Source organism: Acomys minous (genome assembly GCF_964271855.1).
Source record: "Acomys minous genome assembly, chromosome: 13".
NCBI lineage: Eukaryota > Metazoa > Chordata > Mammalia > Rodentia > Muridae > Acomys > Acomys minous.
In genome coordinates, this window is record NC_140495.1 from 45,155,399 (window position 1) to 45,179,220 (window position 23,822).

The 23,822-nt window shown below is 50.8% G+C and overlaps 1 protein-coding gene across 1 annotated transcript in view; it reads right to left on the reverse strand.

Annotated features, from left to right (window-relative positions):
* MYO5C (myosin VC) overlaps positions 1–23,822 on the reverse strand; it is an 80,335-nt gene that overhangs the window by 17,586 nt on the left and 38,927 nt on the right. Inside the window, exons 14-32 of the mRNA XM_084754568.1 lie at positions 22,806–22,889; positions 20,241–20,375; positions 19,562–19,659; positions 18,258–18,344; positions 17,915–18,026; positions 16,697–16,908; positions 14,665–14,830; positions 14,251–14,397; positions 13,070–13,234; positions 11,913–12,006; positions 10,457–10,520; positions 7,249–7,429; positions 5,736–5,829; positions 5,334–5,397; positions 4,633–4,713; positions 2,827–3,007; positions 1,157–1,250; positions 649–712; positions 354–510 (exon numbers count right to left, since the gene is read on the reverse strand). Of these exons, the coding sequence (XP_084610694.1) occupies positions 354–510; positions 649–712; positions 1,157–1,250; positions 2,827–3,007; positions 4,633–4,713; positions 5,334–5,397; positions 5,736–5,829; positions 7,249–7,429; positions 10,457–10,520; positions 11,913–12,006; positions 13,070–13,234; positions 14,251–14,397; positions 14,665–14,830; positions 16,697–16,908; positions 17,915–18,026; positions 18,258–18,344; positions 19,562–19,659; positions 20,241–20,375; positions 22,806–22,889 (2,280 nt within the window). The remainder of the gene's footprint in view (positions 1–353; positions 511–648; positions 713–1,156; positions 1,251–2,826; positions 3,008–4,632; positions 4,714–5,333; positions 5,398–5,735; positions 5,830–7,248; positions 7,430–10,456; positions 10,521–11,912; positions 12,007–13,069; positions 13,235–14,250; positions 14,398–14,664; positions 14,831–16,696; positions 16,909–17,914; positions 18,027–18,257; positions 18,345–19,561; positions 19,660–20,240; positions 20,376–22,805; positions 22,890–23,822) is intronic.

The following is a 23,822-nucleotide window of genomic DNA, read 5'->3' on the forward strand; positions in this document are numbered from 1 at the left end:
TCCCAGGGGCCCAGAGACATGTCTTACAATGGGCATAGAGTGTTTCGGTTCTTCTGAAAGCAACTACCTGTCATTTTCCCCTATCTCCTTATGGCAGGGTCTCCTGTATAGCAGGCTGCTCTCAGACTCCACCTCCTGAGCACTGGGATCCCAGGCAATCACCACCACGCCCGGGCTGTGCAGTGCTGGGTATGGTAAGAACTCCACCACTGAGTCTTATCACCTCACAAGCCCCTGTCTTTAGGTAAGGACACAAAGTACTCTTAGGGAAGGTCTGTTCCAGCTGTCGGTGTCACTGTGTAGGTGGCGAGCTTCCCCATCATCACAGGCAGCCAGTCATCCCTACTCCTCACCCTGTTTTCCGAGGACAGCCGGGATGCCTCTTGTTGGGGAGTGCTCCCTGCTTCCCCTTCAGCGTCTGTGTGCTTCCTGGGGAACCCGCTGGCTGCTGCCTGCAGTTCCTGGATCTGACCCACCAGCCTCTGCACTTCACTCTGTGCTTCCGCAGCCCTGGGGAAGGGACAAGGTGGGACACGCTCTGGGCGTCGGTGTGACCACCTGGCGTGACCACCCTGGTGTGACCACCCTGGGCGCTGATGAGTGCAGAGATGGGAGAAACACTGACCAGTTCCCAGCAACAACACTTACTTGCCCTGCATTCCTTCCTCTTCTCGGACTCGATTTAGGGGGCTGAGAGGATCTTCCAGTTTTCCTGTCAAGAGAAACCTGTCAGTGCCACGGCCAGCCGAGTCACCGAGTTCTAATTTGGGGTCACCACTATTTTCACAGATCTAGGGTTCCAACCCATGTCTAGCCAGAGAGTAGGTTTGGTTTGGTCTGAACAAGGGTTAGCTTCTTGTACATTGTAGATGAACATCTGGATTTGCTTTAAAAATAGTAATAGCGGCATCACGGGCTACATCCCACCCCCCCCCACCCCACCCCCACCCCCACCCCCGTCAGACACCAGTGGAACTTGAAGGAAGCGGCCCCTTCAATATCCACCTATTCTCGTCCTCCGCCCAGCTCACCTCTCACCCTGCATTACCTGCCGGGCCCCAAAAAGCACAGCTTCGTGCCCCTAATGCTGAGGCTTCCCACCAACTCCCTACGTGCTGGAGTCTGTTAAGAGCAGGAGCAGGGGGATGGCAGTTACCCCGCGTCTTCTCGGCCTGCTCCTTCAGGCGGGATTCAAGATCCTGCTTCTGCCTCTCCAGCTCCGAAATCTGCTGCTTAAAGTCTGGGATCATCTTCAGAGGAGAGAGAGAGAGAGAGAGAGAGAGAGAGAGAGAGAGAGAGAGAGAGAGAGAGAAAGAGAGAGAACAATTGGAATAGTCAGTGCTCAAGTATGGATTTTGATGCTCTCCAAGTTGGACAGTCAGCGATCCCCTTGTGCAGCTTGTGTGGAATACACCGCTGTGGACGAGGCCCGCTGGGGCCGAGGATTTGTTGACATTACAGCCCCGCCCCCCTTCACCTGAAAAACCTATGTCTCAAGAAATCCTAGCACGCTCAGAGAGAGCAGTTCTCCTATGGCTATCCTGGGAGGGAAAGAGGTGCATTGTGGGAAGGGAAGGGTGCCCTGTGCTGAGCCACACCAGTGCCTAGCAATGCCGTCTCCCCTGGAAGAGAGGACACACTATCTTAGGTCAGTCTGCAGCTGGAATTGTCCGGGACTCTTCCGTCAGCCTTTCTCCTTTGTTGTGTATCTTTTCGAACGTCCATCCCTGCCACACCCAGGCAGGTAGGAAGAGGTTTTCTGTTCTCTAAGTTTATACAAACACCCAGGCCTCTGAAGCCCAAACAAAGAATAGCTCACTGTAGTTCCTCAACCAAGTTTATCCCAGCATCACACAAGCCTATGAAGGCCCTTAACTGGGGGTACATGTCCTGCCCCTGTGAGCTCCCTGGGCATGTCACCCTGAGTGTCCCTGGAGAAGGAGCAAAGAGGCAGCGGCAGCTAGCAAGGTGGAAAAAAGAGCCTTGAGGAGTGTGATCCAGAGGCAGGGGAGCACCGACGTCACCTCAGGGTGCTGAGGGGCACGTGACCCAGTGGGGTTGTTGTAGAGACAATGAAAGATGTGTGGAAGGATGGCTAGTGGGCTTTGAGAAGGCCTATCGACTCACAAAGACGTGGGATGGTGAGTGCAGGGTGTCATGGATAAGAAATCATGTGTATATGTGCGCCTTGAAAGTGTGTGTGTGTGTATGTGCAGATCCTGAAATCACTGTGTATATGTATATATAAATATATATGTATGTATGTATATATGTGTGTGTGTGTGTGTGTGCAGGTCCTGAAATCATTGTGTGTGTATATGTATATATACATATATATGTATATATATATCGTGTGTGTGTGTGTGTGTGTGTGTGTGTGTGTGTGTGTGTGTGTAGATTGCAAAAGCATTTAGCAGGTATAAATGAGAAAAAAGGACCAGCTAAACACAGTAAGAAGGGGAAGATTCAGGGGCTGTTTGAGGGATGAACAGATGGACTGACATGATGATGTGCCCTTCTCAAGAGCCACACATTGCCTTGGTCTGTTTTTGGTTTCTTTGTAGGAGTCTGAGGCTAGAATTAAACATGTAAACTTAGGCACATTCACAGAACTTGAACCCATCACATGGTAATAAACACTCCCAAAGCTGAGTGGTTCCCAGCCTGGGGACTTTGTATAGGTTTATCGTCTGACCTTGTTATTTACCAGAGAAGAACTAGTTAAAAAATGAGTTGTTCTGCTGCGAAGAATTGAGCTTTGCCCTGTCCATGAATAGTGGCTCTGGGACACACACTGGCTGCAAGCAGACCATTGCAAGCACGTACCATGTTTTCCGATGTCAGCCTGGTGACTTCATGGCGGATGCTTTCGTTGATGTCCGTCTCTTCCCTGAACAGTTTCTGCAGGTGGTTGATCTCTTGGCTCAGGTGCACGACTTTGAAGTTCAGAGCTTCAATCTCTTTTTCGTAGCAATCCCTTTGAGACTGGAAATGGCTCTCCAGGACACTGTTAAAAAGAAGGTAGAGGAATGAGGCCCTGGGCTCTGTGTCGTTGGGGTGACCACAGCAAAGCCACCGTGCAGCAGCCGAGAAAGGTAGGGTCAGTTTTGCCTTCTGGACCTAAAGCTGACAATGCATTCACAGAGACAGGGAGGGGATTCAGAACTGTTAGCCACAGACCCTGACCACTGTTACAGAAGTGTGTGGGATTAGCATGCAGTTAATGGCAAATTTCATTTTTAATTCAGTTTTTGCAGCTAATGGTTGCTTTGTTTTGGGGGGTTTTGCTTTTGGTTTTGGTTTTTCAAGACAGGGTTTCTCTGTGTAGCCTTGGATGTCCTGGAGTCACTTTGTAGACCAGCCTGGCCTTGAACTCACAGAGATCCTCCTGCCTTTGCCTCCCAGAGTGATGGGATTACAGGTGTGTGCTACTGCATCGGGCTTACAGTTAATAGTTGGAAAGCTCTGTTCTGCGTGACACAAATGTGGTTATGTGTCCCCATGTACTTGTGAGGATTCACTGAGTATACAAGATGAGGCCCTAATGAGGAGAGCTAGTGGCAATGGGGAGGCTGCACATGGGCCAGGATTAAATGCATATACCATTGTACCCAGTGAGAAATCTATTTTCAGCTCAGTTTTGCTGTGGACTTAAAGCTTCTATAAAACAGCAAAATTTATGAACTTAAAGAAATGTAGAAGCTTCTTTCAATTCAGTAATACTATAGTATTTGCTTATATAACTGTTTTCCTTTTAAAAATACTTATGTAGTTTTATTTCATGCATATGTTTGCCTACATGTATGTATGCATGTATACCATGTGTGCAATGCCTGTAGATGGTAGAAGAGGGCATCAGATCCCCTGGAGCTGGAGTTATAGATGATTGTGAGCTGCCATGTGGGTACTGGGGAGCTAACAGACCTGGGTCCTTTGCAAGAGCAGTCAGTGTGGTTAGCTGCTGAGCCATCTCTCCAGTACAGAGTTTGTTTGCTTTTTGAGGTAAGGCTAGCTCAGGCTAGTCTCAAACTTTTTTAGGTAGTTAAGGATGACCTTGGACTTCTCCATCTTCCTGATTCTTGAGTGCTGGGGTCCTAGGTCCTCACACCCCATTTATTCAGTGTCAGGGGTTGAAATCAGAGTTTTATGCATTCCAGGCAAGCACTGTACCAACTGAGCTACCTCCGCAGCCCTGTAGCCAGATTTAGCAAACATTAGGTAAATGGCTGAATTCTCAGAGAAGTCTTTTTAGGGGTTATTGGATAATTTTTCCATAACAAATTGCTTCACAGATGGGCATGGCAGTGCATACCTTTAATCCCAGCACTTGGGAGGCAGAGGCAGGCAGATCTCTGTGAATTTGAGGCCAGCCTGGTCTACAAAAGGGTCCAGGACAGCCAGGGCTACATGTAACATAGAAACCCTGTCTTGAGAGAGAGAGAGAGAGAGAGAGAGAGAGAGAGAGAGAGAGAGAGAGAGAGAGAGAGAGAGAGAGAATATGACAGAAAGAAAGAAAGAAAGAAAGAAAAAGAAAGAAATTACTTCATATGCCAAATCTAGCTAAGTTGAACTTTCCAGCATTGTATTGTCTCCGGGGGGGGAGGGGGGAAGAAAAGCGGAAGAGTGTCTCACCGAGTTGCTTTCTTTAGTCCTTCATAGGCAAACCAGAGTTCTCCATCCTCATTCAGGTGTTCCAGATCTTCCACAGAGAGCCTGGGAAACAAAAACAAAGACGGCACAAACGTCTAGCCTTGCTGACATTTCACATGGTTTGTGTGTGTCATTCACCTTGCTTTTTAAAAGAGAGAGAGAGAGAGAGAGAGTGTGTGTGTGTGTGCGTGTGTGCGTGCGTGTGTGTGTGTGTGTGTGTGTGCGTGTGTGTGTATGTGTGTGTGTGTTGGAGATGCAGAAGATGGCATCAGATCTCCTATAAAGCTGGGTTACAGGGGATTGTGAATCACCTGACATGGGTGCTGGGAACTGATCTCTGGTCCTCTGCAGGAGCAGTGAGCACTCTTACCCACTGGACCATCTGTCTCTCCAACCGTCAACACCATTTTTTTTTAAAGTCAGTCTCTCTGTGACCTGGAGCTCACTGATTAGGCTAGACTAGCTGGCCCCAGCAATCTTTCTGCCATGTTTACTTTCTCTCCCCTCCTCCCTCCCTTCTTCCCCCTCCCTCCCTCCCCCCTCCCTCCCCCCCTCTATCCTTCCTCCCTCCCTCTCTCAAACACATGGGTTCTAGGGATCACGTTTACACGCTAACACTTTGCTGAGCCGCCTCTCCAACCTACTTTATGTTTGTAAATGTCTAATAATGTAAAACTGATTACCTGCTTCTAACGTCTTCAATGTCATAGCTCTCCAGGAGCTGTTTGGTGACCTCAGACATCCGTTCTGGGAGGAAAAGGGAGAGCAGCGTAAAATGAATTTGAGCGTGACATTCCTCCCCACGGAACCTCCAGAGCTGTTTCCCACAACCTGCCACTGAACCACCTGCCTGCCCACCCCCGCTCCGCCCCAACCCACTAACCACCCTCTAACGAGTTGTCCAGACTACCAACTAGCCAGCCCATGGCCCTGGTACCTCTGTTTACCCACCCACCAGCCCATGGCCCTGGTACCTCTGTTTACCCACCCACCAGCCCATGGCCCTGGTACCTCTGTTTACCCACTCACCAGCCCATGGCCCTGGTACCTCTGTTTACCCACCCACCAGCCCATGGCCCTGGTACCTCTCATCTCCCGTTTCTGTGACTGCACGTGCTTTTCCACATCTATCTTCTGCGCCTGCAACAGCTCTATTTCTTTCTCAAACTCAGAGATGGTCTAAGGCAGAGGCACGAACAGGCCCGGGGCGGAGGAGAACAGCCGTTAGGAAGACACCCCTGCCACAGGGCATGGGGTGCCCTGCGGCCTCCACGCGGCTTCCTAGCTGGAATCTCATCTGGCCCCCAAAGCCTCGTGGGCAGCTGGCCCCCGAAGCGGCTAGACTGCTCAGCTGTTTGCAGATCTAGCTGGCTTTAGGAGTTAGCTTCCCCACTGTAAAGGAAGGAGCCAGTTGCAAGTTTGCCAGGAGAAGGGTAGAGGACATATGGAGGAGGTGAAATCACAGGTGGGGATGGTGACAATGCCCTCCTCAGAGGCTTTGGTCTTCAGCCAGTCTGAGGGGGTGCAGTGCAGAGGCAGGGCGGCTAGGCACCCTGGGAGAGCCACCTGGGCACAGTTTCCTACAAACATGTCTGCTGGTCAAAATGGCTGCACTCACTGCTGTTCACACCGCAAGCTCAGCTCAAAGAAGAGCACAGGGTTGTGGGGTTTTGTAGCTAAGACATCTAGAACTCGTCCCAGGGGTAGCAGAGGTGAAAGGCCCTCTCCGAATACTCTGTTACTCTGAGTACTGACAGGCCTAGCTCCTAACTCCACGGAAGATGGGGAAATCAAACACCTAATCCTCCTAACAGGCTTTGAGGTGAGTACAGCAAGCTGAGCCCTCATAGATCAGAAAATGAATCTATGCTGAACTGAAGGTTAAATGACACACTCAGGGACATGTGTTAGGGTTATGGGACTGTCCGGTCTGTGGCCTTGTTTCTCTTTGTGACTCTTCACATATTTCAGGTAATGTTTGCATTTACTTACAATCTCCAGACCGTACCAGAGAGAGCTCAACAATGACAGTTTTAAGCTCTTAGCCAGACCTCTTACTGCGTCACAGGAGGTGAGTGACATCTACTGGTGCCACACTCCAAGTGCTGCCTCACATTTCTCCCAGTTTAAGATGAGCCTGGAGAGATGGCTGCTCTCCTTCCAAAGGGCCCGGGTTGTAAATGTCCGTGTGGGTGCTGGGAATTGAACCCAGGTCCCAAGCACCCTAAGCAAGCCAGGGCTACAGTGGCACCTCCTGTATGACGGACACATCTTACTTAGGGCCAAGCCACCGCCCGCCTCCCCTGCTACCCAGGAATCTGAGATAACCTGACTACAAGCATGCAGTGTCGGCCACTCAGCAACTACATGGCATGGAACCTCCTCATCCTGCCTGAATCCAGAAGAAGGGCTCCCAGCAGCGCCTCACCTGAGATCTCTTCAGAAGCCCTGCCACGCTGTCCGTGGTATAATAAATCTCTTAACGAAGGGACCGCTCACATAGGGTCCCCTCCTGAAGCCCAAATCTGAGACCTTTCTGCTGTTGTCTGCGTAGACCCAGGGCACCAGCAGGGGAATCTAAAAGCCGGCACTCCTCACCTTTGCCTGCGTGCTCAGGCGAGCCACCTCCCCCTTGAGGCTCTCAGCGGTGACCTGTCCCTCCTCCAGCTGGTGCTGGAGCTGTGCCCTCTCGTCCTTGAGGACTTTAATTTCTTCTCTCAGAGACTCCATCTGTTTCTCATAGGCTTGTGTTTTCAGGTCAAAACTTTTTTCAAGATGTCTAGATGGCAAAAGAAGAAAAGAGAAACTAAGTTAGAGTTGTTTGTATAGACAATATACGATATTCTGACGATACCGAGGGGGCACCTCCCTGCCAAAGGGGGCGATGGGGTAGTCAGGACCCACTGCAGCTGTTGTAGTAGCCAATGGTCCTGTTTCCTGTTCTCTGGTGTGAGGAGCCCGATGAGGGTCACAGAGAGCTAGGCGTCAAGTCACACGGGGTCCTGGGGCACTGCAGTCTCAAAGCCATACCGGGGTTCCTGGGTGGAGTTCATGTCCCTCAGCAATGACCCTACCATAGGCCCTTCCAAGTTCCCAGGACCCTTCAGGGGTCTGATTTAGTCCTCAACAAATACAAGCCGAGCACCCCAAATTCCCAAAACTCAACCAGAAATGCTAACATCCAAAACTACCCCACAATGGGATGAGGAGAGGTGTCCATCTTTGAAACACCTAGGATTTGGGACTCGGGGAGGAGGGCTCTGCTCTCTTAGGGACGTCTAGGCCAAGTCTCCAAAACACAAGAAACTTTGAAAGCAAAAATCCTCCTGGCGCCAAGTTTCTCAGATGAGGAACACAAGCAGTGGAGCCATCTCTGTGGCCAGGGGTCTCGCCTTCCAAGAGATTTAAAAATGACTCTGTGTGTGTGTGTGTGTGTGTGTGTGTGTGTGTGTGTGTGTGTGTGTGTGTGTAAGCAGGTGTCTGTGAATGTATGCACATATGGGTGCCCTGATGCTTGCACCTTTGCACATGGAGGCCGGAAGAGGGCATCACACTCCTCGGAGCTGGAGCTACCCAGCTTACACAAGTGCTGGGATTCAAACCCTGGTTGTTCAGCATGTGCTCCCAAGTATTCAGCCATCTCTCCTCTAGTCCCTGTTTTAAGAATTCTAGAATGTATTTCAGCAGAGCCAGGTGTCTCAACGTGTGTGGAAACTCAATTCCTTGTGAAAGGATCACTGAATTAAACAGGTGATGACAAAGCAAGAAAACAATTATAAAGAGACACATGACAGAGATCAACTTTTCGGAGCCTGCAGGGTCCAGTCAGAACTGAGGCAGTGCCAGGTGCTCTGTGCACTTCCTGCAGCCTCACAATGCTGGGATGCAAACCCAGAGCTTCACACTCAGGCCCTCGCACCCGGAGCTTCACACCCGGGGCCTCACACACAGAGCTTCACACTCAGGCCCTCACATGCAGGGCCTCACACCCAAGGCCTCACACCCAGGGCCTCATATCCAGGGCCTCACACCCAGGGCCTCATACCCAAGGCCTTACATCCAGGGCCTCATGCTCAGGCCCTCACACCTAGGGCCTCACACCCAGGGCCTCACTCAGGGCCTCATGCCCAGGCCCTCACACCCAGGGCCTCTCACCTAGGGCCTCACCACAGCCCCACACTGCTGGGGTGGCAACCTGGAGTCTTGACTGATTTGCTTTAATAGTCCAAAGGAAGAGACTCTGGAGGAAGAGAGCCATGCTCCACAGAGATTTTTGTTTCATCTCCTCTTGTAGATATCAATTAAACTTTAAACTTTCTAACCCACCCCCCAAAAACCACTACAGTAAGAACCAGAACCAAAACCAAACTTGGAGTCGAAGACACAAAAAACCTTAGACCTGAAGCCTGACCTGTCAGGTCTGCTAGTAGTTTGTGCCTCTGAGAATGGTGACAGGGGTCAAGCATACACATGTAGACGACCAAGGACCAAATGGAGCTGCAGAGCGGGCCAAGGCGGGTACAGCTTTGCTCACTTCACAGGCCTGCACAGCCTCACCCAGACAGCACAGCAGGGAGGCTCAGGGGGACCTGTGCAGCTGGCCCCTCAGTCTTCGGAAGTCCTGGTACCCACAGGGAAGCAGTACCTCAGCATTACCAGGTGGCCCTGGGAGTCCGTCTCCCAAGAAACATGACAAGAATATACCCCACAGCCGGGCGTGGTGGCGCACGCCTTTAATCCCAGCACTTGGGAGGCAGGGGCAGGCGGATCGTTGTGAGTTCAAGGCCAGCCTGGTCTGGTCTACAAAGCGAGTCCAGGACAGCCAAGGCTACACAGAGAAACCCTATCTCAAAAAACAAAACAAAACAAAAAAACAAAAAAAAAAAAAACAAAAACAAAAAAAAAAAAAAAAGAAAGAAAGAAAGAAAGAAAAGAAAAGAATATACCCTACATCTCCCCATCACTCCTCAGGCCCCCCCCACTTAGATCTATGAATCATGGGTTCCTTTTGAGAAAGGGAACCTAGGCTGGACTCTCTGGGAGTCAGCATGGCTTCTGACTGAGGTAAGAAAGGGGCTGGTCCAACCCACGGCTGGGGGACCCGTGAGGGTCATCGGACGGAGCAGTATGGACAGTCCCTGGCACGGGCGTCACTTGAAGCTGTACCTCTCGCTGCTGGGAGGACAACCCACATATTGTACTGGGTCTTCAAGACTCTAAAACTCAGCCGGGCGTGGTGGCGCACGCCTTTAATCCCAGCACTCGGGAGGCAGAGGCAGGCGGATCACTGTGAGTTCGAGGCCAGCCTGGTCTACAAAGTGAGCCCAGGACAGCCAAGGCTACACAGAGAAACCCTGTCTCGAAAAACAAAAAACAAAACAAAACAAAACAAAACAAAACAAAACAAAAAGACTCTAAAACTCATTAAATATACCATATCCTATCTGCCAGGGTATGGGTTGTGCTGGCTGCAAGCTGAGAAGCAACACAGAAAATAGCAGAGAGCCCTGTTGGGGGAGGACTTGCCTAGTAAGCCGGAGGTCCTGGGTCCCATTCCCAGTAGTGGATAACACTAGCAGGGCACCACCTGTATACCCCCAGCACTGGTGAGGGAGACGCAGGGGAGCCAGAGGTTCGAGGACATCCTTGGTTATGTAGGAGGTTCAAGGCCAGGTAGTGACGCCTGAGACCATGTCAGAAAGAAAAGGAAGGAAGGAAAGATGGAAAGAAGGGAGGGGAAAGAAGGGAGGGAAGGGAAGGGGTAGGCGAGCGAGGGAAGCGGTGGCTTGAGGCAAGCATCTCTTACAGCCTTTGCTCTTCCTCCTTCTGTACGTCGTCAAACAGCTGCCTGGTGAGCTTGTCCATTTTTTCTGTGGACAGAGAACAGTCTTTGAAACAAATCTGCCGAGACAACATCTTAACCATCTCACGGTCCAGAACCACCACGGAGCATTTGTTACTGCCGAGACTCAAGGTGAGGGCATGTGTGATTCTTCATAAACTAGGTATGTAGGTGAAGGGCTTCAAAAATAACAACTCTACTAAAATTATTCAAAGGTGCCGCTAGTACCAAACAGGCAGATTTTCAGTTACCCTCCTGAGAACATAACTATTCTTGGGCAAACTTCACATAAAGCATGTGGGGGGTTAACCCCTACCTGCCCAGGCTCCAGGCTACTCCTTAACCTCTCTGCTTCTCACTGACCCCAGTGGGCACCAGGGCCTGGGCCACAGTCAGCGTGCCTTCTTGCTGGAACCCGGATGCCCTGCTCCTAACCTGGCCCAGAGGCACCGACTACCTCCCCTCCACCGTGGGCTGCTCCTCCACTCTGCCCTGCACCCCAGGTCTGGTGCCCCTCTATGGCCACATGCTGGCAGAGCATAAGCAAGGTCCCCCAGGCCATTCACAAGATTCTTACACACTCACATACACTCATATGTTCACAGACACTCTTGCACACTCACATATTCTTACACTCATAAACACTCTTAAGCATACATTCATATCCCCAAACTACACACTCACTCTTACCACACTTGTTTGTCCCCACACTCACATTCATACACTCTTACACACTCTTACACATTTACACATGTTCACATTCCCATATACACTCACACTCGTACACAACTATATACTCTTTTGTTGTTTTTGAGACATGGTCTCTCTGTGTAGCCTTGGCTGTCCTGGACTCACTTTGTAGACCAGGCTGGCCTCAAACTCACAGCGATCCGCCTGCCTCTGCTTTCCTGAGTGCTGGGATTAAAGGCGTGCGCCACCACACCTGACTACAACTACATACTCTCAAACACACACATTCCCCACACACTTACACATTTATGAACACCCCAAAACTCTTGCACATGCATTCTCTCAAACAAGGGCAGACACACTATTGCACCCATACCCCTTGCACACTAATATACTCACACCCATTCACCCACTCTTACACACTCACATTTATACACGAATTCTCACACACTCATATGCTCTTATGCATACAATTTCATATACACTCATGCACACTCAAACTCTCACCCACTCACATACATACAAGCAACACAGTACAGACACACATACAACATACCACATGCTCACACTCTTTTGCTTGGGTAAAACCTAAGGGCTGCTGGTTCTGAGGCACAGATACGGTGAAGCGAGCACCTTTTACACACACTTATTCCCTTGACGCATGGTGCAGTAAGCACGCAGTGGAGGCCCTGTCGCACCCGCACTGCCAGTGACGCCCAGAGCTGGCTACCTTTCAGCTCCTCGGTCCTGTCTTGCAGTGCGCGCTCTGCTTGCTCTCTCTGCAGCTCCAGCTGTGCGTTGTGCTTCTGCAGCGTTGACAGTCTCTAGCAAAAGGAAAGGGCGTGACTCCCTGGTGACGAGCCCTGTGCCTAAGCCTTCCATCACATATGCTTGGCTCAGCCTCTGCCCAGAGTTAACAGCCTGCACCAGCCACAGAATCAGGGAGCCAAGGGGACTTCAACACAGACACCAGTCCCTACTGCTCAAGCCACACTGACAGCTGACTTCTGGGAGAAGAGCCCCAGTCCAAGGAAAAGTCTCAGGCCTCTCCCGAGCTCTGGGTACCCAGAGCAGTTTATTAATTAACTTAATCTCTTAGTTCACAATGCACAGTGGAGTCACAGTGACTGCTGTGGAGGGAGGGAGCAGGGCAGGGCCTGTGATTTCATCCTCTCATTGTTGAGAAGCCTGCAGGGCTGGAAGTGTGGGCCCCTTGGTGGGGCTAGCCACTCAGCAGCAGTGTGGGCATCCTCATACACCAGGTCACAGGGCAAAGGGAAGCCCTCCGGGGGCTCATAGCTTCTGATATAGGAGCCTCAAGCCTTTGGAAGGCATAGGAGAACAGACAGTAACGAAAGAGACCCTGTTAGAAAATGCTAGAATATACCCGCTCTTGCCTGTGTGGGGCCAATGGATGAAAGCGTCATCCTTAAATCTTTTTCTAGACCCCTTTTGCCACTGCTGTTTTAAACCCAAGAAAGCTAAAGCTCAGAGGGTCAGTGACTTGGCCAAGCTGCACAAAGTAGCCAGCAGCAAAGTCAAGATATTAATCTAGGACGCTGGGATTTCTCACTAGAGCACAGAGATAAAAATCTTCCCCAAGTCCTGTGTCACAGGTCAGAGAAAGGAGGCCCCCAGGGCCCATGCAGGTGGACAAGTGACAGAAGGAGGGGAGGAAGTGGCCGGCAGCGCTCCTTGGACCTTGTGTGAGCTCGTAAAGGTGGGCAGAGAGGTAAGCTGATCCCTTCCGTAAGCACATGCTTCTCCTCAGAGTCCAGTCCTCTGGTGCTCCCTGTGAAGCTCTGCTTTACTAAAGCACAGGCAACATTTGCCTCCTGGGCAGAGACAGGAGGGTGACGTCCGGCCCCCATGCGGTACTCTCCTGACCTCCTCCACCGTGTCCCGGTATCTCCTGCCCTTTTCCTCATAGTTGTGCCGGTGGGCGGCTGCTCTTTCCAGCTCTGCTTCTAGCTTCTGAAGCTTCTCCAGGTCACCAGCCCGCAGAGCGGCCAGGCTGGTCAGCTTCTCCACCAGCCCGTGGTTCTCTCTGCTCTAGAGAGAAAGACTCGGGAGGTCAGAGGTTTGTTCAGAGTGAAGAGGCTGCGCCACTCCTGCCTCACACCGCAACGGCGCATCTATCTACCGCAGTCACACTCAACACAAGCTGCGTTGATTAGCATCTTCCCATGGAACTGGGTGAGGTGGACTCTCTTGAGCTGGTGGCTCTCGTCAGGTGTGGCCTGTCTGCTCCTGGGACTCCACAGCAACGTTAGTGCTATATGTTGAATTGTGTTTCCCTAAAAAATTATATTCTGTACCCTTATCTGTGGACTTAGGGTATGTCTATTAAAAAAAAAAAAAAGGAATTCTAGGTCAGGCGTGGTGGCGCACGCCTTTAATCCGAGTACATGGGAGGCAGAGGCAGGCGGATCACTGTGAGTTCAAGGCCAGCCTGGTCTACAAAGCGAGTCCAGGACAGCCAAGGCTACACAGAGAAACCCTGTCTTGAAAAACAAAAACAAAAACAAAACAAACAAACAAATAAAAACAAGACTCTAGATAGGGAACTTGGGTAGCTCTAGAGGCCACAGGTGGGTGTCGGGCAACACTGCTGGTGCACTCAGTGGGTCAGGACAGACTCATAGAAGGCAGGCAAAGGCAGGGAGAAGAGTGCTGCCTCCAAAGCCAAAGAGCTACAGCTTGAGTTCGCAGAACCCACAAGAACGCCCCATGCCTATAATTCTAGCCTTGGAAGGCAGAGACAGGGGATTCCCAGAGAAGGCTGGCTAGTAGGAGCTCCTAGCCATATAGGTGAGCTCTGGGTTTAACTGACAGTCCTTGCTTCAAGAAGAATAAAGGGTGACCAAACACGCACATATATGTGCGTGCGCTTACACACATGTACACCCTACACATATGAACCCATGCACGTGCACACATACCTGTGCATGCACACGTGCACAGACACACAGACACACACAGACACACAGACACACACACACACACACACACACACACACACACACACACACACACACACACACACACAGATCTGTTTGGATACCTACCTGATCCTCCAGCTTCTTCTGCAAGCGCTGGACCCTGTACGTCAGCTGAATGTTGAGCACGAACCTGCGGATGTTCTGGAATCTGCGCCGGGCCAGCCACGCCCTCGCGTACTTCTGAAGGATCACTGCCTTGTGCTCCTGCAGCAACTGGAGGAGGAGCTAGGTGAAACATCAGCCAGCCAGACCTCCTGCTTCTCTCTCCAGCTCCTTCTTCCGTGGGACAGCCAGCTCTGGAACATTCCCACAGTGCACAACAGGAGTCTCCCAGCACTGACCCACCAAGAGCCCTTCACCCCAGACCTCTGGAGCGACCTCTCAGGCTAACCCTCAGGGCAGCGGAGGATGCCTCTCTCACCAGAACCCCTGCATTGAGGAAGGCACGGTGAGGAGCAGCAGCCTGGGTCCACTCCATACCTTCCGGTACCGCCTCCTGGCGAGGAAGCCCCTGGTGTAAGCCTGGATGGTGATGGTGGCCACCCGGATCAGCTGGTACAGGCTACGGACCAGGTACCCTCGGCAATGCTTCTGGAGGATGATGGCTGCCCAGGCCTCCTTCAAAGCAGCGGCAGTGATGGCCTTCCTTGGGTGAAGAGATGGTCGTGTGAGTGGGTGGCCAGAGCCTCAGCCTTCACCAGGAACCACGGGCAGCGCCTTTCAATGATTGGGGGTTCTCAGGTTCTTGCATTTAAGGGGTTCATCCTGTGGAACTTCAGGCCTGTCTGAGCTTACCCTGACCTCAGTGTGGGTCACTCTGGCACAGAGGAGCCATGTGGGATCCCCGGCACAGTGTCTGCCTGAGCCAGTTAATCTACAGGTGCACATATGTGCACAGGCGCACAGCACATGTCCACAGAGACTGTGATGACCAGGCAGTGCCCTGGAAGCCCACTTGCTCATCCACGGAAAGATGGGTTGGAAACTGAAGGGGTGCAGTTGGTGGACGGTGACCTGAGGATCAAATCTGCTGTGGCTGAGACCATCAAGTCTCGGCGGAACACAACTGTGTCTGCTCTACACACACTGCCGCCAGAAGCTGCTGCAGCGGGAGCTGACCTTCAGCGGGTCCCCCAACAATTCACACGATGGACACCTGACCCTGGTTGTTATGTGATGTAAGGCACGGCCCGGTGGAGTGGCCTCTGAATAGCTCAATATGGATTGGAGCCAAGGGGAGTGTGTTTTATCCTTTTTTTTTTTAAATTTTTATGTGTATGTGTGAGAGCATGGTGCACATGCACAGGTGTGTGCCCAAGTGCATGTGGAAGCCAGAGGAGAAGTCACGCTCACACTCATGCTCATGCGCGCTCCTCCCTCCCTCCCTCTCTCTCTCTGTCCCTCCCTCCCTCTCTCTCTCTCTCTCTCTGTCCCTCCCTCCCCCCCCCGCCCCCTTACTCCCTTGAGACAAGGTCTCTTTAGAACCTGCAGCCAGGCTGGTGGCCAGCATACCCAGCAGTCCTCCTGCCTCCCTGGTTATAAGCAGGTGTGGACAAGTGCAGCTGTTTTGATAGGGTGCTTGGATACAAACTTAGTGTTACACTTTGCAGCCAGCACTCTCCCCTCCAGAGCCATCCCCAGCCCTTATTTACTTACTTAATTAGGGACAGGGTCTTGCTAGCAAGTCTTGACCAGCCCAGTACTCATCATATGGTCCAGCCTGGCTTCAAGCCCACAGCGTTCTCCTGACTCAGTCTCCTGAGTACTGGGATGTACCAGCACAGGGCATACCCCCCCCCCCACCCAGTGAGGGTGGGTTTGTGTGCAGAGAGGAAGCCTCATGAACTTGGCCCTCTTCCAAATGGCTGTTTCTGGCTACTTTCACACTGTGCCACAGCAATAGGGGCCGTTATCAGAGGCCAGAGCAACTCATGCTCAAAAACTGTGATCTGAACAAACCTCTTTTCTTTTATAAAGTATCAAGCCTCAGGCCCTTTCTCACAGCAACAGAAAACAGACTAACGCTTTCAGGGTATAATGGCAGAAGTTGCATCACAGGTCGTGAACTGTTCAGGCCCCAAATAGTTGCTATCTGGCCCCATACAGAAAAAATTGTTAACTTCTGCCTACATTAGTATGGGAGGCAAACAGAGGCTCTTCCCTTCAGAATGGAGGAGCTCATGGAGGAGGGAGATTTATAAATGGCCAAGAAATATAAGTGAAATAACTATGAAATAATCTCTATATTAGATTGTAGAACAAAGAACAGTCATCCTTGCTGGGAAGAGCTAGCACACAGGGCAGGCTCTTCTCATATCTAGACTCATCGTCACTGGTGGGGACCCCCGACCCACACCCGTGTCCTCAGCTGCCCATCCTCTTGGGTACATCAACAGTGAAAGCTCTATGACCTCGCTGCTCTCCACAGGTCCAGCATACCCCAATGTGAAGCATACCGCACTTCCCACTGACCTGGGAAGTAATTGGTGTGACCCCAGGGTCATCCACTTACCTCACCGTTTGCTGACCCCGGAAGTACTGCTGGATTGTCCTGGCAGCTTTCCTCTCTCGGAGGAACTTCCTCCTCTGCAGCCAGCCCCGCACATGCTTTTGAATCATAATACAATCCTGCCTCAGTTTATCCAGGCGGAGTTTCTCCAAATAAGCCACTTGTCCTGCTCTGAAGAAAATTTTGGTTCTACCAAACTGGTACTGGTTAGAATCCTGGAAGAGAAGAAAGATATAACTAGAAATAAAACCTTTTGGGGCTGACATCGAGTCAAAAGATTCTCAAGCCATTGGTTTTTTGTTTGTTTGTTTGTTTTGACACAAAGCAGAAAAACCAGAATCACAATCTAGAAACTTCTACTTCAAGGCACATATTGCTTTCTGTCTTGATTTTGGATTTGCCTCCCTACCCCACTTCCTGGCCATCATGACCAATGTGCCATCTCTCTCTTTTTTTTAATTTTTAAAATATATTTTATTAATTTATTCATACTACATCTAAATTGTTATCCTATCCCTTCTATCTTCCCATTCCTCCCTCCCTCCCATTTTCCACTTACTCCCCTCCCCTATGACTGTGACTGAGGGGGGCCTCCTCCCCCTGTATATGCTCATAGGGTATCAAGTCTTTCCTTGGTAGCCTGCTATCCTTCCTCTGAGTGCCACTAGGCCTCCCCATCCAGGGAACATGGTCAAATATGAGGTACCAAAGTTCATGTGAAAGTCAGTCCCCACTCTCCACTCAACTGTGGAGAATGTCCTGTCCATTGGCTAGATCTGGGTAGGGGTTCTATGTTTACTGCACGTATAGTCCTTGGCCGGTGCCTTAGTTTGAGCAGAACCCCTGGGTCCAAATATGCCTGTCATAATGTTCTACTTGTAGGTTTCTAGGACCCTTTGGATCCTTCTATTTCTCCGTACCATGCCATCTCTTTTCTGTCCTAACCCAACACCTCAGCAACAGTCTCAATCCATGCTGAGCACATGACCACTTTGCTTGGTTACCACCTCGTCTGGCTGTGTCCTGCAACCCACTATGGAGGACGGTATTGGATCACTGGGAGAACATGGCAGGGGGATGACTGTGGAATCCAGGGTTCGGATCCTGACTGGAGATGCCTGCTGTTAAGGGATCTTGCCGCAGGGGGCGCGACTGCTGCTGCATCACTGGCACACGCTCGAGAGGCACGCTGCTGGCAAGAGTCCAACAGGCGACACCAACCTGGATGAGCCTGTGCAGGGCCACCTTGCACACCTCTTTCTTATCGCCGAGGGACAGCTCCTGCTGGGTCATAAGGATGCCATAGCGGCTGTAGAACTCGAGGTATGTCCACCTGCAAAATCAGAGAGAACTGGGTGTGGGTCTCAGGGAGGAGGCTCTTCACACAGAGGACTGTGCTGCCCCCCCAATCACCCCAACTCTCACAGGGGAGGTGGTGGAGTCCTCACGCACACCTTCCCCTCCCGCCCCCCGTTTGATTCTGCCCCCATCCCCCAACAGACTTTCTACCAATGGTGTGGTCCCATTTGGTGGCTTCACTATGCCCTCAAACACAATAGCCTACCTGGAAGGGTAGCTCTGGGCACTGATGCGGATCGTTTCTAAAACGCCACAGGCCCGCAGCTGCTGGACGATTCGTTTCGAGTCAAACCTTGAAGTAGTTTTACAAAGGGTTAAGTCCTTATAGCTACCAAATGCCCCCAGAAGATGAGCAGCAGGGAGGCCTGGACTTCAGGCTCCTGGGCAGCAGGATTTGGCCATGTTGTTCCTTCACCCCCAACAGACATACAGAACGCCAGGCATCCTGCATGTCTGCGGAAATATCTACAGAATGTTTTGCAACAGCCTTCCTGTGGAACAGTCTAGAAACTGTGGGTGGGGGAGGGAGCTCCGACTGAGGGGGGATGTTGGGGAAAAGACCACGGAATGAGGGAAAACACCTGAAATGAACTTTCAGTGACAACCAGGTAAAAAGAGATGTGTGAGCAGTAACATCTCAGCACCCGGCCAAGAGAGGACTGTCCTTTACAAGGCACCCTACAGCGGCTAACACTGTTGGTAGCCCACAGACATGTGTGCCCCCTTATACATGAAGGGAGGCTTGGTCTGGGGTGTCTACCCTTTGCTTGTACACAATTATTTCAAACTCAGCCCCTTTGCTCAGCCCTGGAGATGAGGTGGTTTAAAATGAAAAGTGGTGCTAATATAGAAAAGGCAACACTGCCTGAATCATTAAAGAACTCAGAAACTGAGTGTGGTGCATGGAAAAAAATCTCAACAGACTTCAAAGTCATGGTGACTTGAATGAGAAAAGCCTCCTACGGGCTCAGGCATTTGGTTTTTGTTGTTGTTTCTGGGTTTTAGTTAGTTAGCTAGTTTGGGGACAGGGTTTCTCTGTGTTGGCCTGGCTGTCTTGGAACTCACTCTGAGGACCAGCCTGTCTGCCTTCAAACTCAGAGATCCACCTGCCTTTGCCTCCCAAGTATTGGGAATTAAAGGCGTGTGCCACTACTGCCAGATATGACTTGGTCCCCACTTGTAACGTGTTTGGGAAGATTATGGAACCTTTAGAAGGAAGCACGCACACTGTGTGTGTGTGTGTGTGTGTGTGTGTGTGTGTGTGTGTGTACACCTGAGCTTGGGATGTTTATAGCCTTGGTCCACTTCCAATCAGCGCTCTGCTTTCTGCATGCGAATGGAGCTGTGAGCCCTCAGCATCCCGCTCTGGCGGCCTGCTGCCATGCCCCCACACTACAGTCTCCCTCTGGAAGCACTAGCCCAGATAAAGTCTTTTCTCCTTAAGCTGCGTTTGGTCATGGTAGGATATTGCTTTTGCAGGGCTTTCCTTTCTTTGGCAAGAATACTCACTCAAAGGGCAGTTTCTCATCGTTTGGCTTGATGCACCGAACGTAGTGGGGGGTGGTGGCGTTGAGGGTTTCCATGAGCAAGTACAGAGAGCTGCGGAACTAGGAAGCAGGAGGAGAGGTCAGAGGTCAGAGGTCAAAGGTTGCTCTGCAATGATATGCAATGCTTAGATAAAAACAAATACAGCTGAACAGTAAGAAGAGGTAAATTTGGGTCTGGAGAGATGGCTCTATAGGTAAAGGACTTGGGCTCTACTGGAGGACCTGAGTTTTGTCTTCAGCACCTATATACTGGGTACGGGTAACTCTAACTCCAGGGGACCCAACACTCTTCTCCGGCCTCTGTGAGTAGCTGTGCACACCCCATCCTGACACACTCACCTGTACACAAAAAAGAAACGTTAAAAAAAAAAAAGAAGTCTTTCAGAAGAAGAGGTAACTTCACACAAGCATCCGTTGGGGCAGACTTCACACTGTGACTGTGGTTTGTGGGTGGGCCCTACCTGACTGTGTATGGGTGGGGGAGGGGCACCGGGACGTGCTGAACTAAAGTTGGGCGTCTTAACAGATGGGTTGGGAGAGTCTGCTGTCTGCAGCCAGGCCCAGCCTGTGGGTCCCGAGGCTGTATGGCTCCCTAGAGCCTGGCCCCACTGGTGACCACCTCCCACGTCACTCCTGTGTACCTTGTTCCCAACTGTGGTCCGGAAGTGCTTGCTGTTCGGCTTGATGACCTGCTTTGCCGACTTCAGTGTGATCATCGCACCAAAGGGAGAAGATGGAACAGGGCTTTCTTGAAAAAAGGTGGCGCAGAGATGAAACTGGAAGGGAGCAGAGAGGGTTTTAATGTCCCCATGTGTGACGACGGACAGTCCTCACCAGCACAGACCAAGTATACAATCATAACAGCTAGCTAAATGAGAGGGTGCAGGGTGACAACGCCAGGCACCTCTATAGCCAGAACTCCATTGTATACGGATAGCCTCCTGGGTGGTGATGCCCATGGACTCTGTCCTGGGACAGCTGTGTAGGTGTCTGCATGCGCGCTCTGCTACATCTGGCAGAAGAGAAGAGACACCTACCAGCCCTTGGCTCAGCCAGACTCTCTTCTCAACCCTCAGCCTCCTCTCTGCAGATCCAAGCCCTGCTCAGGAATCACAGTGTCTTCTAGCCACACCCCGACTCACAACGCTGGACCCATGTCCCTACATCCATGGGTCTATGTGGATATGTTTATGTATAGCGTGTGTGTGTTCATGTGTGTGAAAGTGCATGTGTGTTCATGTGTGTGAAAGTGCACATACACATACATGCGTATGGGAGCCAAGGGCACCCTTAGGTGTCTGCACCTCAAGAACACCGTCGCCTTGTTTTTGAGACAGGGCCTCTCACAGAGACTTGGGGCTTACCCAAATCAGAATACAGGAAGGCCAGAAAGCCTATTTCTACCCCCCTACCTGCTGGGGTCACCTGTGTGCACCACCGTGCCTGGTTTTTTCACATAGGTTCAGGCTCTCATTGGTGTATGCCAAAGACTTACTGACTGAGCTAGCTCCTCAGACCCTTTCCTTTTTCTTTCTTTCTTTTTTTTTTTAAAGATTTATTTATTTATTATGTATACAGTGATCTGTCTGCATGTACACCTGCAGGCCAGAAGCAGGCACCAGATCTCATTATAGATGGTTGTGAGCCACCATGTGGTTGCTGGGAATTGAACTCATGACCTTTGGAAGAACAGCCAGTGCTCTTAACCACTGAGACATCTCTCCAGTGCCCCCCCACCCCCTTTTTCTGAGGCAGGACCTCACTGTGTAGCTCAGGCTGACCTGAACCTTCTTATTAACATGTAGCCCAGGCTGGCCTTGGTCCTGCCTCTCCTCGCTCATCTTTATTTGTGCCTCTTTTGAGGGACCCACATTGTTCTGTGCATCAGTTGTGTCAAGTGTCTGTCTTCTGTCACCATCCCTTCTTTTAAAGTGGATAATGGCCTCAAAGCAGGACACTGCATCCTCCTGTGCCCTTCTGTGCACTGACTGGAGTTCCCACCTGGTAGCCCAGGAGACAGACCCACTTTTACTGCCACAAGACATCTTCCAGATGGGACCCTGGGATAAGGGCTGGGCTGAGTAAATAATCAGCAAATTAAGTCAACTAATTGTGTCACAAGATGCGACTGCATTCCAACACTGGAGGCTCTTCTGCGGGCCACCAGGGTGGGTGTGGCTGTTTCCACGTGGCATTTGTTTATGATCGTCAGTGCAACTGTGTGGGCTCCTGCAGGAAATTGTTCAAAGACCTGAGCCATTTAAAATGGTGGATTGGATCTTCTAAAAGAGGGAAGTGAGTGTTCCCCAAATTATTATAAAACGAAGGCCTAACTATGAAGTACTCTGTCCTCAAAGTTTTATGTGGAAGAGTTTTAAGTGGGAAAGAAATAGCCACAAGTTATTTGTTTGGAGATACTGTTTATGACACCGAGCGGTAGATTCTAGAACCTGTGGCCCAAGGCTGTACTTCTTTCTGCCATTCTCACACTTGGTTTGATTTCTTTCTTTTTGTATTTGTGTGCTTGTGAGGCAGCCACTTTATTGACATCGTTCCAGCTCCTTTGTTTTCTTTTCTTTGGTTTTGTTTGTTTGTTTGTTTTTGTTTTTGTTTTTGAGACAGGGTTTCTCTGTGCAGCTCTGTAGACCGGGCTGGCCTTGAACTCAAACTCAGAGATCCACCTGCCTCTGCCTCCTGAGTGTTGGCATCAAAGATGTGCCCCACCAATGCCTGGTTTTCTTTGTGTGCTGTGGGGACTTCACGCTGCTTGTTTCTGTGTTAAGGAACATGGCTTCCACCAGAATACTGGTCCCCAGAGTGAGGATGGGACTGACCCACAGCTAGAGCCACATTCCTGTGTGGGAATGAAGGAGCCAAATATGAACCAGCTGCGTTAGCGGCCTGTCCTCCTCTGTCATCCGCATGGCCGACTGCATGCATACAATTTACAACGATTTTAGATACTAGAGCATACTTTACCTTTAATTCTAAAACAAACAAGATGTGATACATGGATATATTGGAATTTTACTCAGTGGTGAAAAAGAAAGAAAGGACAAAAGAAAGAAGAAAGGAAGGAAGGAAGGAAGGAAGGAAGGAAGGAAGGAAGGACGGACCTGGAAGCTGTCACCCTCTCTCGCCCACTCCACCCGTCCTGTGTCAGCTGACAGTGAGCAGCAGCCTGTGCCCCTGGGGACCCGGCTAACCTGGCTTGCTCTGAGGAGCTCCACCAGAACGTCATACACGGTGTCCCTGTTCTTCTCCAGGAAGCCTTCACACTGGTACTCCACCTGTGCGGAGAGAGGCCGCTTACCCCGAGGCCAGAGCGCGCAGCCGCTGGTGCAAGCTCACTTCTTCGCTTCCTTCCTTTCTTTGTAGTACATGGATCATCAAACCCAGGGCTCTGCATGTGCTAAGTATGTATTCTACCACTGAGCTACACTCCCAGGTCCCCGTGTGTGTGTGTGTGTGTGTGTGTGTGTGTGTGTGTGTGTGTGTGTGTGTGTATTAGGTCTCAGGCAATTACATATATCCAGAAATGAACTCAGTCTGGATTACAGAAGGATTTTTGGTGTTTAGATATAAGCCAGCATTACCCCCAGGAACTTGTGAAAAGGTTTCTGTCCCCTAAAAGGAGTCATTTCTCTTGCTTCTGGAAGAACAGACATATACCTGTGGCAGCTATCAGCATATCAAAGCTCATGCTAGCCGCCAGGCTCCCCCAGATCTAACTCACTAGTACTTGTTATACATTTCAAAGCATCCTGCCCCCCACTTCATCCCTAGCCCCCAGGTCTGCTCTAGCTGACAGGCTTCCCTCCCCCAGTTACTTGTCCCCCCTATAGTCTGTGGCTCTCTACTTCCCTGCTCTAGCTCTCTTGCCATCTTGTTCTTCTCTTATCCTCATCTTCCTCCTCTTTCTCCTCCTCCTCCTCCTTTTTTCCTCCTCTTCTTTCTCCTCTCCTCCTCTTTCTCCGCCTCCTCCTCCTCTTTCTCCTCCTCCTTTTTCTCCTCCTCCTCCTTCCTCTCCCTCCTCCCCCTCTCTTCTCTTTTACCTACAATAAAACATCTTCCCACCAATAGATTATATTCGTATGTCACCACGCCTTGTTTGCTTGTTTGTTTTACAAAGGCACTTGACTGACGCGCTATCGCCCCAGTTCCCTTTGGTGAGACTTGAATCCCACCACACCAGAGCAGTCTTGTCCTGGGACACAGCGCAC